This window comes from Macadamia integrifolia, chromosome 3, assembly GCF_013358625.1.
Source record: "Macadamia integrifolia cultivar HAES 741 chromosome 3, SCU_Mint_v3, whole genome shotgun sequence".
NCBI classification, from domain to species: domain Eukaryota; kingdom Viridiplantae; phylum Streptophyta; class Magnoliopsida; order Proteales; family Proteaceae; genus Macadamia; species Macadamia integrifolia.
Genome location: NC_056559.1, coordinates 36,953,255 through 36,969,640, shown reverse-complemented (window position 1 = coordinate 36,969,640; position 16,386 = coordinate 36,953,255). Strand labels below are relative to the sequence as shown.

Here is a 16,386-nt window from a genome sequence, read left to right as displayed (position 1 = left end):
AAGTGAGGAAAAAAGATGGGAAACCAATAGAAAAGAGCCGGAAGTACAGAGGGAAGGGGATAACAAAGAGAAGCACTGAAAGAGAGGATAAGAGATTAAGAGAGAAGGTGTCAATGAAGGGTAGTAGAGATTAATATAGTTAGTAATATAAAAAATGGATGATGCGTGAGGAATGCTTGTTGGTGAAGGATGTAAGGAGAAAACGACGGGGAAGGATGGAAACATGGAGAAGTAAATGACGGGTCATGTGTGTAATAGACTAAACTATGAGGCCGGGGTGTGGGGAGCTGCGTGCGCGTGTCCCCTAGTGGTAGGAGGGAGTGAGGTGTTTCAGTGTTTGTTTAGATAGAAGGAATGAACTTATTTAGGAGGAGTAAAAGATTGAGGCCTTTTGGGAAGATGGAGCAGACTTTGAAGGGGTATATAAGAAGAAAAGTTGGATTTGCATATCGTAGAAGGTTAAGGGGTATGTGGGGGATGATAAAAGGATAATGAAATGACATGAAATGAAAAGGGGGTTACTATACCGAGAAAAAGGAAGAAAAAGGGGAAAGTGAGGGTGTGAGAGATGAGAAAAGCGGGAGGAATAGGAGGCTTGTGTCCCTTATATTAGGTGAGTGTCTGGACCCACTTGTTGTTAATGGCCGACTAGGGAAATTTCCATCTCTTCTCTTAAGACCCACCACAGAGAAGAGAGAACCCACCCGCCCCTCCCTCTCTCTCTCTCTCTCTCTCAAACAAATACACACAAACAGACACATTTGGAGCATGGAGAGAGCAGTTATCCTAGTAGACCTTTTGAGTTAAAGAGTAATAAAGGACAAAATCGATTTGCAGAGGGAGAGATAGTTTGCTGGGTAAGTAAACAGGGAAGGTGGGAAGAGATGAAATATTGGATAAGCTTTAAGCCTCCATGCACCCAACCACTGTTCAGTTCAATAGCCAAAAGCCAAAAGATTGAATCTTTAGAACTGTAGAAGACCTTCATGTGCTTGATTGCACGACTCTGATAAATTCATATTGCTTATAATTCAGTAGGCCCTTAGAAAAGAATCTCTGAGGTTTGTTACTAAAGTTATAAAGAAAGAAATGGTATATATGAAAGTTCATGGCATGTCTAATCGAGCAATTGTGTTGATTCATATTCACTTGATGTAGCCCAGAGAAGGAAGAGCTGTCTCTCACTAATCGATACTTGCTTCCTATAACCAACAGAGAGAGAGAGAGAGAGAGAGAGAGAGAGAGAGAGAGAGAGAGAGAGATGGGTGGTGGGCTTCTACGTACCATAACTCTATAAGAAAGTAGGGGACCCTATAGATTGGGTCTTGGATAAGGAAGCTGTGATCTGTCAATGGTGCTCTTTAAAGGTAAGCAATGCACGTCCAGTGTTTGTCTAATTCTCTTTCCCATACTCTTGTAACTTCGGGAGAAGGGGTGTCTCCTCACAAAGGGGCCGCAGTGACCAAGCCCAGGTGACTATTTACCAAAAACATAGTCTTGCAAAGTCGTAAGACCATGTATGGGGGTTACGCCTGCCAGTGCGAAGGTCAAGGAATTGGTGACCTGATGACAGGGGAGCGCGGTGACCGAAGCCCGGTGAACGGCAGCTCTAACCATAACGTGCTAATGGTAGCGGAAATTCCTGTCGGGTAAGTTTCGACTCACACGAAAGGCAAATTCCTTGTCGGGTAAGTTTCGACCGCATGAAAGGATAACAATCTGGGCACTGTCTCGGAGAGAGGCTCGGTGAAAATATATATTTTTTTGGTGGGAATTGGGGTTTTAAAATTTTGGGTCTCTTACTACTCTATCCACTTTTCCCAATGGGTTAGTAGCACAATTCGAAAAAATGCAACGGAGAAAGATTGAAGCAGCGGCGCCACTGCTCCCGGCCTGGGTCCCTGCTCGCTCCGGTTTGAATGCGGGAATGAGCTGGGTGGACCGGGGTGAGTTTTGGTTGATTCTAGTGTAAAGTGGTCTGCTTTCTGTTCGGTTAATTTGAGAAAAAAAGTAATGAATATACATTGAAACCAAATCAATATGGGAGAAGTTTTCCTTCACCGTGAACATCACCATGTGATCAAAGGGACACCCCCTCTCCCCTCCCCCCCCTACCTTCAAGTAGGTTAGATGAACCACAATGAACAGATTCCCATTTACCATGGCATTAGAGAAATTGGATCCAATCATTATTAATTCGTTTCAATTTCTTAGATTTGAACTGATTAATACTCAGTCCGGCATAATTGGTTCCAAATCGGTTCCCTTTATAACCTCTTCTCACTGGAATTCAGCAGAACAACCCCTTCTAACACACATACACATATGGGGATCGATGCTTCAAAATCTGTTAATTTCGACCTAGAAAGAGTGTGAAAGACCATCAAATTCAATATAAACAAAATGATGACAAGAGATGAGAGAGTAAGAGAGCGAGAGAGAGAGAGAGAGAGAGAGAAGAAGAAGAAGAATAAGAAAGAGGGTCAAAACTCTGTCTCTCTCATCTCAATCACTCCTCACTCTCTCCCCTTGCATTGGAGCTTCTTTCTTGGTAAGGAATGTATTAAAGTATCTAATCGATTTCCCGGATTAATTGGTTTAATGATTTGGAACCAACCATTTCTATATTAAAATCAAAATTAAACAAATTATATACGATTTGATTCAATTTGATTTTAAACGACCAATTTCAATTCAATTTATCTGATTCTAGTTCATAATTGACACCCTCAAGTTGATTAATCAATCCTAACCAGACCTAAATTGCCAAAGATGGATGGAAGCCCCCCAATGATACTAGGTTGGCCCCACCAAAATTGACCCTCAAATTATTTACTTGAATCCCATACACTAATCAATGGGGATGTCAAGTTGTCATGGAAATGATGCTTTTGATGATTGCCATGATAAATAGTATGAGTACCATAATATAGTATACATATAAAAAAATTTTTTTTGGGTAGAAGTAGAACTTCAAAGACCATGGTATGAGGATTATAGATATTCAAAGACCATGGATTGGATAAGGATTAAATCATCGTAAATGTCATCAACAAGGCTCTCATTGTGAAGGAGTCAATCAAATTATTAATCTCTCTTGAGATAAAAATAAAAATACATTATTCAAAATTAGAAAACGAGAAAATAGTATCCTAAAAAATTAATCAAATATATAGAGGGTGAAATGTTATTATTGCGGAGAAGATAGGCAACAGTATCCTTATTGTTGGATTCAACAATAATCCTTTCATGTCCTTTAGACGACAGATGACTTGAGGAGGAGCAAGGAATACGGATGATCATCATCAATTCATGTCCTATCCTTACATTTATAATGGAATGACATGATAAAATGGCTAGATATTTACAGACATAAATAAAGCATTTACTAAGCAACAGATTCAAATACTACAGATCAAAAACGATCTCCTTATTCCTTACCACAACAGTTATATATGTTTATGCTCGTGTATTTTAGTGTCCTTATTATTATAATTTTTTTTCCCTTCCAATTTTCATAAATAATACCCAAAAAAATTAGGGAAAATTTTTCCTTAACAAATCCTTGAATTGATTCATTATTAACAAGTCATCCTTGTAATTACCTGCTTCCCTATATATTGGAGGTTCGAAATACTGGTTACTATTTCCAATCACTATCTAAATGTAGTGATGACCATCAGTGTGAATAATCCTTTTAGGTGAAGAAAAACTCCATAAAAAAAAAAAATTAAGTAATTAAAAAATAGAAGCAGGGAAAAAGTATCCCATTTAAAGTTAGGTTTCATAACCACCTTGTCCAAGAGAAGGAAAACTTATTGTAAAAATATTAATTGAAGCATGGATGGTGCATAGAATATACTAGTGACTCTTCGTGTTTATTTTTCTCCTCTCATGATAGGGGCAAATATGTTATTTCATAGGAGGAAGGAGAGAGATAGACACAAGGAAACGTTAGCGTACATTATGTAACCTATAATGTTCGTCATTTCTTATTATTATTACTTATTAGGCAAGAGATCATGACCTGGTCACATGGTCCCTGCATCAGCACAAGGCCAATGAAAATGTGCACAAGGGCACTAATATGAATGAGATTTTTAATTTCACAGGTTAATTGAAGTTAAGGTTGGGCGATTCCTCTGATTCCAATTCAATTTCTGAAATCTTGCTCTGAAGTCAATAAATGCTTGAGTTGATTCCTTCTAATCCAAGGTGATTGATTATGCTAATGTCAATTTGCAAACAAAATATCCCTAAGGCCTATCAATTATTTAAATTTTTAAACGTAAATGCCTAAACAACTTATGTGAGAGGATTCCTTACTAAACTAACATTAAATGGCAAGATTACAAATTGGTTCTTAGGTTGAGAACTGAAATCAACGAATATAAGTTTAAGGCAAAAGTTTCTTTGGCTTGCACATGGGTATCTCTGAGCTGCTCACCTAGGTGTGCTATGTGGAAGAGAGATGTAGCAAACTTGAAAAACTGAATATTGTTTCAAGTTTATAATCAAATTGAATAATACACCATCGCATGTATGGATTACTATATCTTCTCTTTATTTTTCAGTTATCAATGTATAAGCATTTATTTAATTTATTTTATTTTATTAATTAGGAACCTCTCGAACTTACTCGGTTTTTTCGGTTCAAACTTAAGGGTAAACTCCAATTATACATAGTCACACCTGACCTATGTATCAAATCAATCACTACAAAAGTTGAGCAGGAGACCTCTGTTAACAGACAATGTCTTTGGACCATAAGAACTAGCTAGACCTGAGGTGTTCATCAATGTATGAGTATGCCCTTCACTAGTGTTGTATTATTCAATGTTTTATTTGCCACTAGGGCCAATTCCTTATTGCATCGGAGCTTGACATGTGAGTAGAGGTCTCTCAGAGTCTATCTATTCACAAAATTTTAACTTTATTTATCCAATCTATCAGGTAACAAATTAATATACAAATATTTGTGCACTATAGAGGGTAGAAAGCAATCCATAGATAGCATTCCCATGTTTTTTTTTCTTCCTTTTTCAAAAGAAGGATACATGGCTGACATAGTTTAATCAACTTTTGGTCCTACGAAGAGAGGTCTAACTCAAGTTGGTAACCTATAAGACACATGACCTAACAAGCTAGCACACAAAGACGCTGAGTGAGAAAGAGCCCAGAACTTGAACTTAATTTCTTTTTTTTTTTGGGTGAAGAAACATAATTTCTTTTTAAATCTTGTATTCAGGTACCCTCCTTAACCAGGTGGTAGTTAGGTCTACCATGTTATACCCCAAGAAAAAGTCTCCATTGTTGATTGAGACTGGAGAACCTAGGATTGAATCCCCTTCATATGTATGTGTGTGGGCCGGTTGGGGTTGGGGTTGGGGTGTGGTTAGGTTTGAGGGATTTTGGGTTGGGTGGAAACTATCATTGTACCAGAAAACTCGAATTGAAGGAGCCCCCCTATTAAAGCTGGTAGTGTCATTTAAAAACCAAAGCTTGAACACTAGGATTGGGATTAGGAGTGATGGTGCGCTCGAATCAATTCCCCTCTCTCAAGATGGGGATCCCATATTAATCTCTTATATATGATCTTTTTTTATTAAATTTCATTCCATAACATGGGAACTTATTTATTCAGATATTTTGAAAAAATCATTTTCTTTAGGAAAAGGAATGACACAAACAAATACAATGAAACGCCTGGGAGAGATCATTTTGAAAAGCTGTAATGATTTGATTTTCCCCCTTCACCACTGTTATTCACTACCAAAATATGATCTCTCTCTCTCTCTCTCTCTCTCTCTCTCTCCCCTCTAATTGGTGTCCATATTACATTTCAGCTGGCATGCTATTAGTACTTTTCTGATTTTATTCACTGAAGAGAGAGAGAGAAAAAGAGAGGGGAAATTGAATAAAATTCTATTTTGAATGGTCAAACGCATTTCTCAATCAGTAATGAATTGAAATTTATATACGAACTCCAGATCATTGAAAAGATAACAGTAGTGGCAGTATGATCACGATCTGAAATTGAATATTATCTCCATGCATCATTAGTATTATATACAGCAGAAGATGAGATTGCGTAACCCATAACCTTAAACGTTGGACCAATTGGAACTCGGTCATAACCAAGAGATGACCAAGAGATCCTTTAATTTTCAGTTGTGTGGTCTACCATGGTAGATTACTACCAAGAATTCCAAGAATTCTCCATACTAGATATCACAGTTGATGGAGGACATGCACCATCAAACTTTTATTTTGATTGATCTATGCAATGCGGTTTTATAGAATTTGTGTTATCGAAACAAAATAATAATGATAAGATAGTCTATTCATAGTGTAAGATGAGAGTAGATTTACTAGCAATAGAGAATAAGGTTATAAGTTCTTTTCTTCATATCTCCTTGATTACAAAAAATTCCTCATAACCCTAATGACCCTCCATTGCTAATAATTTAAAAGAAAGACAAAAAGATATAATTTTCAAAACCACATGATAGAAGACACCAATCCTTGACAATATGATACATTTTGATGATGCTCTCAGTTTCAAGTAAATTTAATTTGATAAGTTTGCTGTCACAATGTGATTTAGGCACTTACTATTAATCCCATAGTCATTTAGCACATGTCTCAAAATGGTAAGGCTTCTTTGGTTTCTATTGTAAGGAATTTTTTTTTTTTTTTCTAATTTGGGTTTTTTTTTTTTTGGGGGAGGGGGGTGGGGTTTAGAAGTTAGGGCAGTATTCTGGTTGTTGGGGAATCATGTAATCAGGATATATAATCTAAGTCTTTTCCTAAAGATAGAAGAAAAAAGAGGAGATACTTCAAAGTGGGTCCTAATTAATCGCTTGTATAGAAGAAAATAACATGGACTCCACATCACATGTTGTACTATAGATGCCTATGACAACCTAACGTGCGGCCATGGCTTGTTGAGATTTATCTCATTAATTAAAAAGTCTATTAGAGTGATTGAGGATGGAGCATAGTTTGATCCTATTCTCAATTGGTGGGTTCACATTTGACTGAGACTTGGTCTAAAGAACTGCACCTTTGAGAAAGATCTACATATCATCTATTATTGCCTTAGAGGAAAGGCCAAAAGATCTATTAAAAAACCTAAAAATTGTCCTTAAATTCTGCTTCTCCTTATAATGCTGTGACCAGTGTCAGCATTGCAGATTTTATTAAACCCTTAGAGGGTTGTTCAGTTAGCATAGACCCAACCCCTCACAATTAATTTAAAAGTCATTGGTTGAACCTTTCTTTGGGCCTACCTGTAATAAAAATAAAAAAAAAGATTTTATCAACAAAAAAAATGTTAACATAAATATTAGGGGACATGGCTCCGGATGTTTTGGCACCCTGAAAAAAACAGAAAAGACCTCATATGATTGGACTGCAATTGATAATAAATGAAATTAAGGGGGTGAAAAAAACAGAAAGGAGCTCATATGATTTGACTGAAATTGATGATAAATGAAATTACGGGGGTCCAACCCAAAAGTGTCCAATATCATGAAATAAGAATTATTCATGAAGAGAAATAATAATTAACTTTTGCAGTATCAAAAGAAAATTTAATCCTCTCTAAACTTTTGAATGCAAAAAATCGAAAAATTATATTTTTTTAAGAGTACCCAAAAATTGCCATATTTTAAAGAATATAAAGAAACCTATGAGATAAAAAAAAAAGGAGTGTTGATTTCTATCTCAACAAGGGCGTCATATTTGTCATTTGTTATACTTCAAGACTATTTTTTGGGATCAAATTTCTATCAGACAAGTGCCACTACGTATCTTGTTAGTTTGAATCCAAATATAAAATGCTAAAACATAAATTTTTTTGAAATATTTTAACTAATAAAGTTAGAAAAAAAATTTATATACATAGTGGGCTATATGTTTGAAATAAAGTATGAATTCAAAATGTGACAAATACATGGTACCATATGCCAATTTAATAAGTTGAATACCTACTTAACATGATAGATAGTAAAATTTAGGACACCAAATTTGTTTTCCTTTTCTTCTATCCATGTAAATGCGTAATTCTTATTTTTTTTGCCCCAAAAAAAATTGGTAAAGAGCTTAAAACTACTAATATTTTATGGGTCGTTTTAAAGTAATAATTGTGATAACATAATGATTTGTTTGTGATTTGATATCAAATTACCATATTTAATTTTTAGAAGGAAAGGAAAGGGAAAGAAATAAAAATCCTGCCTATATGTAATCTCTATAGATTATATTATACAGTTGAAAAACTAAACATATTTAGTCCTATAAATTATATTTCCTTTGAACTATATGATTTAACATTTCGAACAAATCTCAGATTCTGTTTTGGATTTTATAAAATAGACAATAGAAAGTAGAATGTCATAATGATTGGTTGATTAAGAAGATTGACTTAGAAGCATTCATTTTTTCAATAATTGATTTGGAAATAAAAAAATTCCGGGTAATCACCCACACTGCTTACAATCTATGGAGATCATATCATGATCTTGAATTAATGGATTTCCTAGTCAATCTTGTTATTAACTGTCTTTTGGATTTTCATCCATGATCCAACAGTGTGATCGTTTGGTCTAACATCAAGTTTGAAGGATGAAGGATCAATTGGCTGATCAACAAATGCTTGTTGAGGCTGGCATAGAGAGGGAGAGTTTATTTTTTCGGGTGAAAGTAATAAAAGGTTCTCTCAAACACTATAGTAGGGTAACCTAGCACCTGGGATCTATTATTCTCTTCCTCGCATGAAATGATTTTGTTGTTCTCCAATTTATGATATTATTTATTAACATCTTATTAGCACAATACTCCTCTATGCCTTTCTTAGAGAACCCTCGCTCTAGTTTTATTGTTGCAATTAGTCAGTCATTTTCTTAGAAGAGAAAAAGATTTATCCAAGATCAAAGAGCGAACTAACTTATTTCACAAGCTAAATTTAATTGTAACCAAATAAAGTCATAAAGGGAGGTCTTACCCTGATCCTAACTTACATATAGTCATAAAGGGAGATCCTACCGTGATCCTGACTTGTACTAATGTGAACCCTACCTAATTCTAGGAAAGAGTCCCCTTTGTGATCTGTCTTCATGCTTTATATTACTTCTTGTTGTCCTTGTAGGAGGGTATTGATCTCTTTCTCCTTAAGGTCCAAGCTTTTTGAGTGATCCATATAGGCAACCAAATTTTTTTTTTCCTATGAATGGAAATTAGAGTTAGTTACTTTGCTAATAACTTTATTGCATTCTTACTTACTTATTTGTTTATACATTTATTAGACGCATCGAATTCATATAAAGGTCTTCATGCATTAATTGTTTGAGTTCTCTAAGACTTTTAAATAGGAGAGGCCGAGGGGTGGGGGGGAGGGTTCTGAATTTCAGAATAAATAAAGTTTACAATTCTTTCACAACCAACCACATGGTAATACATAGGTGTAGGGGTCATAATCCTATACTGGTTAACTTAGAACCATGGACGAGTAAATATATCAATTGAACTTTTTTTTTTTTTTTTGAGTAAAAATTGAATATTTCCATCTAATAACTTAAGATTTTGAATTGAATATTATTTCAACATAGTGTGAGAGGAAGTGTCGAAAACAATCTTACATCGGCAATCTCTGAGACCTTAGGAGACTTCATATAATAGTAAGTCCTTCATTTAATAGTTTAAGCTTTGAGATTGAATAATTCAATTAAAAATCATAAAACATAAGTTGATATTAAATTTCTCTAAGTCATGTAATTCAAATAATATCAGATAATAAATCATGAGAGCACATACCATATAGTCGGATTACACGAACACCATTATAGGGTATAAGTGACCATAATACATTTCAGATTTGGATGATATCAAATGATTATGCATGATGGGATGAAGTAATTATAAAGCATCAATACAACCCAAATAGTACACAATTGATGACACTTGATGAAAGAATCAATTGGGTGCACTTTTATCTTCCTTAGTCTACAGTCTTCCAAACTATACGAAATGGGTAATGGCTGATAAGGACACACCATGGTTGGTAAGTGCTACACTCCTCAGCCAAAACCTTAATAATTGTGTGGAAATTATTAAAAGAATCGGCATAATTAAGCAACTCAGCATGTATTTGAAAATCAGAATCAGATGGGTCGAATCAGTCAAGCCCGTTCCTGATTCTTTTTGTTTCCTTTTTTTTTTGGTAATGTACAATTTTATTAAAAAAAGGACCGGTTACAAGCCAAGACATCAGCTTCGCAAAGCTGATTCAGCCAAGGAGTGGATTGAGGCCATACTGTCTTACACCGGAAGGACAGGCCTCTCCTTGCAAGGGTGTCGGCAATACCGTTAATAGCCATTGGAACATAAGAAAATGAGCACTTTATAGGGTTGGCACATATGAACCTGATATCCTCAATGATAGGCCGGATTTGAAAAGCAATAAAGTTGTAATCGTTTGAAAGGGCAGTAATCACCTCTAGGTTGTTTGATTCTACCCAAAGGCGAAAATATCCTAAACCAATTGCTTCCAAAATACCTTCCTTAATTGCTTTAGCTTCTCCGCTAATGATTGAGTGCATTGGTGTTGGATTCAATGCAGCCAACAGTGGAGATCCATTGTGATTATGAATGATAAAGCCTAAGGCACCAAAAGACTTATCTTTAACAAATGATGCATCGGCATTAATTTTCACCACATCAAGAGGGGGAGGAATCCAAACTAGATGTTGATCTTGCCTTGGTGGAGTAGCAGTAGGATGATCCACAACCTCTTCATGAGACTTAGCTCGATTGAAGTCGTTAAAGAAAGCTTCAGCTTTGCATATTACATCAGAAGGGGTCCAATTATCTCTTTCGAAGATGAGCTCGTTCCTAGCAAGCCAAAGCGTCCAAACCACAAAGGAACATAGGCTAAAGTTCTTCTTGGTCATTACTTTATCTTGTGAACTGAGGTCACACCATTGTTGGATCCAAAAGTGAATGAGAAAGGAGGGGTCATCAGGGATCCGATGGGAGAGAGAGGACCTGAACCAAACGGCCTTAGCAAATGGGCAATGAAGAATGATATGGTTAATGGATTCAGATTATGCTCCACATCTTGGACAAGAAGGATCAATTGGGATTTGTCTTCTGTTGAGGCCTTCAGCTAAAGCAACACTATTAGCAGTCATACGCAATAGGAAAGAGCGTATCTTAGGCAGTGTGTTGCAACTCCATATGAAATTCCAAACCGTACTTGGAATATTAGCCCTGATTGATTGATTGATGAGATGAAGAACCCCAACCTTTTATTTCCTCCTCTTTTTTATTCGAAAGTAAGTGATTGAATATTAGCCCTGATTGATTGATTGATTGATGATCCATTCCAAGATGCACCCTATACTTGAAAATCCTCTCTGATGTGTAAACCCAATCGAATTTTCCTTATCTCACTCGCATCAAATGGGGAAAACCAGGAGGTTAAAAGGTCATTTCTTCAACATCTATTAATAGGGTGAATAAGGTCTGAAACCCAAACCAGAGTGCATCTAGGGAGAGGGGGATGTTGGAGCTTGAAATGCTTAAGTGAGTGGACCCATTTGTCTTCCAAAATTCTAACCTTGTTTCCTGTGCCAATTCCAGATAAGACCCTCTTCTAAAATGGATCTACCCAATAGCAAGCTATGCCAAGCCTAGGAAGGGCAATTACCCACTCTAGCGGAGAGAAAGTTAGAGTGGGGGAAATAAATTGCCTTCAGGTGCCTTGCTCACCAAGATTCTGGATTCTTCCATAAATTCCAAATTGCTTTAGCAAGAAGAGCATGAGATTCTTTTTGTTTCAAAGCGGGCAATCCATTAAGGAATTATAACATTCTTAGATTACGTGATCTTGCCAATAAACTATAGGGATGGATTGCATACCGTTCACCGATGAGATATGGATATCAGCGGAATTTGAAGAAGCCATTAATGCCTTTCTAATTGGGATGACAACCTTAGCTTTGAGCCTTTGATGGAGATAGGTTTCTCCCTCCTTACCTTCTTAGTTATACTCACACATCAATGGGAATGTATGAATTACGTATGATGGAGGGAGGGCCTAAGTCTCCCTATTATATAGACTCTCTAACCTCCCATAATGGTTAGAGAGTGGAATATCCCATTTTATCACAACCACCTACAAGATAAAAGGTGGAGTGCAGGTTGGAGAGACGTTGTACTATGGATTTTTAGGGTTTAGATGAAATCTAGTTGATTATGGCTGATTTGGAATGAAATTAGAACAAGTTGGACCCAAGTTAGATCCCCATTCCTTGTTTTTAAACCTAGGATCACTCATGCACCCATGATGTATAATTATATGCAAGAAGGAACATTGCCTCTCTGTATTTGCCACGTCCGGACACAATCCTTATTTTCAGGGAGTATAGACGTTTTTTCAGAGTCTCCTGAAAATAATTGAGGATTGTTTTTTGGCATGGAGAACACTAGATGGGTAACATTCTTTCCCCCTTCTATATAGAGAAAATGTTCTCTAGGCCACCAAGGCAGGGTATACTAGCACCTCTATGTCTTTCCTCCTTTTCACATAAGATAACCTAATTCATTGCTCTCCTATGTATAATACCATTTTATCACATCTCATGGATACATTTTTCTATGCCACTTGCTCATAAAACCCTCTCTCTAATGCGTATAATTTATTTATTTATTCATTTTTCCTTCAACATGCAAGACCTGAAAGAGAAAAGAAAGAAAAAGAAAGGGAGTTGGTAGTATTCCCATGACTTGTGCTCACGCCCAAGCTGTCTCTTATAAAACTCAGTTTTCTTTGACTTACAAAGAATGAAAAATATTTCAAAGAAAGCAGCGTAGTTGGAAGGGCACCCAACTTGGACACAGATACCACCTTAGAATTTGAATTAGTAAGAGTAGGTTGGTCAGAGTGAGAAGTTTATACATGTGGCTCAGTTGGTCAGGTTCCTTTCTTTACTTACTTGTATGTGTTTGTTTCTTTCTTTCTTTCAGCTTTGAAACTTAATCTGAAAGCGATTGCAGACCTCATCTTAGCTTCTGTCTTTCTTTCCTTTAATTAATGGAGAAAAGCATTATTTTTTCATGAGTTCCAAACATACGAAAAGTCAAGTTTGGGTTTGCAACTCATACGGATAGGGCCCACAATGAATAATCCATGAGGAGTTGACGATGACCAATGAAACCATTTATGGTGAATGACTTGATCAACTCTTGTTGGTCGAGAAAACAAATTAAGACCATCTTCTCCAATCTGGTATACATACCTATCAAGCATTACTGTACATGTGATTGTGTTGACTTAATCTACACTTAAGCTTGGTCAAAATTTAAGTTATATTCAAAATTAATAAATTGCATTCAAGGTCTAAAATAGAAAAACTAGACCAGACCAATTGGACTATGGTTACCAATCCCAACTCTTCTAGGGCTGTTTAGATTTCAGACTGTAATTAGGGATGTCAATCAGTCAGTTCGGGCCGGTTTTGGTTTGGATGATTGAGTTAGTTTTGGTGTGGATGGTGAATCCAAAGCCAAACCAAGAAGAAAAGTTTGGCTTCAGTTTGATTTTGGGTTCATATGATTTGGGTTCAATTTAATATACATTTTTATACATAATTATGGAAACAGCTGGTTTTTTATGAGTTTCGGACTACTACTGGTTTCTTCTCGAGATATATCAGTTTGATTTTAGATTTTGAGACATCTCGGGTTTAATGTGGGGTGTTTTCAGTTTCCACTTCAATTTGGGTCCTGAAACCCTATCCCCAAATCAGCCCAATAAGCCCTATCCACTTCAATTTGGGTCGTTTCAACCTGATTGATTAGAACCTTTATCAATTTTGGTTTCAGGTAAGGTCTAATGGATCTAGTAAAAATCGAACCGGATCTACCATTTTTCCTTAATCATAACTCCATACTACTTCACCCCACATTTCAAAGTTCAATATAAAGACCATAAATTTAGGGTACCAACATCAATATTGGCATGATATCGATATATATCGATGGTATGATTATCGTCGAAAGGTAAAATGGGCGAAAAAAATCAATAGTTTTGATATTTGTGGAGTGTAAATGTTTTGAGTCGACCAGATGTTATCGATCTATATTAGTATCAATATCGATATCGACTGGGACCAATACAACCATCAATATTGTATGCCAAATCCTTGCTAATGACTGAGGTTCCCTTCACCCACAATTTCTCTCTTCAGCTATCATCTTTATGCTAATTGGGTGAGATTCTTGAGTAGATTGAGGATATTTCAAACATTTTTTTCTACAATTGTAACCATAAATTCTTTAAAAAATTCTGAATGCATATGTCGGTGAAAAAAAAAACTCCTTAATCTAATTAATTTGGGACTAATCATTGAAATTTTTTCTTCTATGCCAGCCCAAAGTTGACTAGTTCTTCTCTCTGGAGAAATAACAATTGGAAATTGGAGCCGTGGAAGTTGGAACATACGTAATTACCATCTCTAAGATGTGATTAAATGTGTAGTGATTAGATGACTCGTTGGATATAGAAATATGGGTGGCTGGCTTAATAGTCAAATTAAGAGATAATTAGGGACCAAGTAACCAACCATGAAGTCCATAATCCACATTAAATGAAAATTTTAATTAATTAGGTACTAATGTTTGGGTTATGTTTTTCTTCTATGCCGGCGCAAAGTTGACTGGTTCTTGTGACTGAGGAGAGAGAGCCGTGGAAGTTGGAACATTCATCCTTAACCTAACCTAACTACACGTAACTACGTAAGCTCTCAGTCTCGTGACTCACGAGTCGCAAACTCCTTTGTGGGCCATGTCAAAGTCGGTGTGGAGTGCTTGGTTTTCCGTCCTTTGGATTATGATCAGATTCATCATTCATGTCATGGGAAGTAAAAATATTTTAATGTGTCAATTTTAATTGATGATAGAGAATCTATGTTGTAGTAGATTAGTTATATATCAAATTTTTTCTGAGTTTAATTCAATCGAATACACTCTCGTGTATTAATATGCATCATGTTAATATTCATGCAAATGTAGAAGTAGAGTAGTATTCATCCGTGGGTTGCTCATGTGGTTAGGGCAAATTGAGAATTGTGTGAATAGATGCACAGTCATAAGTTATATTCCTCATATGTACATCTACAATTTAAGTGGAAATCGTGGCGGTGGGTTGTTGCGCTAGTCTCCCTAAGAATTAGTCAAGATGCACGTAAGTTGGCTCGAAGAGAAACTTACATCAGTCTTACACATAGTTATAAGTATTAGTATCAGTCTCCCCGAGGATTAGTGGAGAGAAACTTACATTAGTCTTACCCATAGTTATAAATATCAGTATCAGACGTAGTAACTAATCGAGATCAATACCGTTTTACAAAAAAATGATCATTTTTTATCTTATTGGTATCTGCAAAAACTAATACTAATATCGATATTGCAAAAACTACTACTAATATCGATATTGATACATATAATCTTAGTCTCTTGTCAACAACATAAGAAGACTAAATAAACGAATCGTTATAAACAAGATTGGTTACACCAAGATTAAAGTCTTCATGCTTCCATTGTTTGAATGTTTGTAGATCAAATGTGAATTGTTACTAAAAAAAAATCAAATGTTAATTCTTTCCAACCTCTTTCAATATTTATAGAACTTGAGTACACGCCGAAAGCATTGTCCTTGCCTTTTCTATTTTCTTGCTCTTCCCTTTTTTCACTCAAACGGTAAAGAACAAGGAAGAAAAGTAAAATGAATCTCTTCTCTCTTTCTTTTTTCACTCTGGTCCGCACAGTTTATGATGCAATCAACCAACAACCGACCAGCCAAGGCAACCGACGACTAACCCCACACTCCAACTCTTTCTCTCTCTATTTGTTAAGCCCCACATACACTTTTTCTCTCTCTCTGGACCCTAGAGCACATGAGAGAGGCGCACGTACACACGCACGCACGCACCCACCCAAATGGCCAAAAAGTTAAGTTGAACGGTCTTCATTTGGAGAAGTGTGGCCCCACCACTCCACGTTTCCTTAGGACTTTATTTCATTCCCTTTGTTTCTTTTTTCCTCTTTCCTTCTAATTTCTAACCCCTAAAATTAGTATTTTAAAGAGTGAATGACTGAAGCAAACACCACATTGACCAATGACCAAAAAAAGGACAGAAAGAAAAGAAAAAACAAAAGAAATTTAATTTGATACGAAATACCATTTTTACCCCTAGAGACCACAAAACCACGGAGAGATGGAGATGTCTAATGTCTCCCTAATCTCGTTAATTTCCTATCTGACGTCACTCCTTTGACCATCTTATCGCACCGCATCCCCAAGGATTATATTTTTGCTGTCCT

General features: G+C 36.1%; 1 protein-coding gene across 1 annotated transcript; it reads right to left on the bottom strand.

Annotated features, from left to right (window-relative positions):
• Positions 1-10,238: 10,238 nt before the first annotated feature.
• Positions 10,239-10,952, bottom strand: LOC122074437. Its single transcript, XM_042639245.1, has one exon. It carries the CDS (start codon positions 10,950-10,952, stop codon positions 10,239-10,241), a length of 714 nt encoding a protein of 237 aa, XP_042495179.1.
• Positions 10,953-16,386: the final 5,434 nt, after the last annotated feature.

Excerpts from the sequence above, each read along its gene's own strand:
- LOC122074437 (XM_042639245.1), bottom strand. The coding sequence starts at position 10,952 with ATGACCAAGAAGAACTTTAGCCTATGTTCCTTTGTGGTTTGGACGCTT.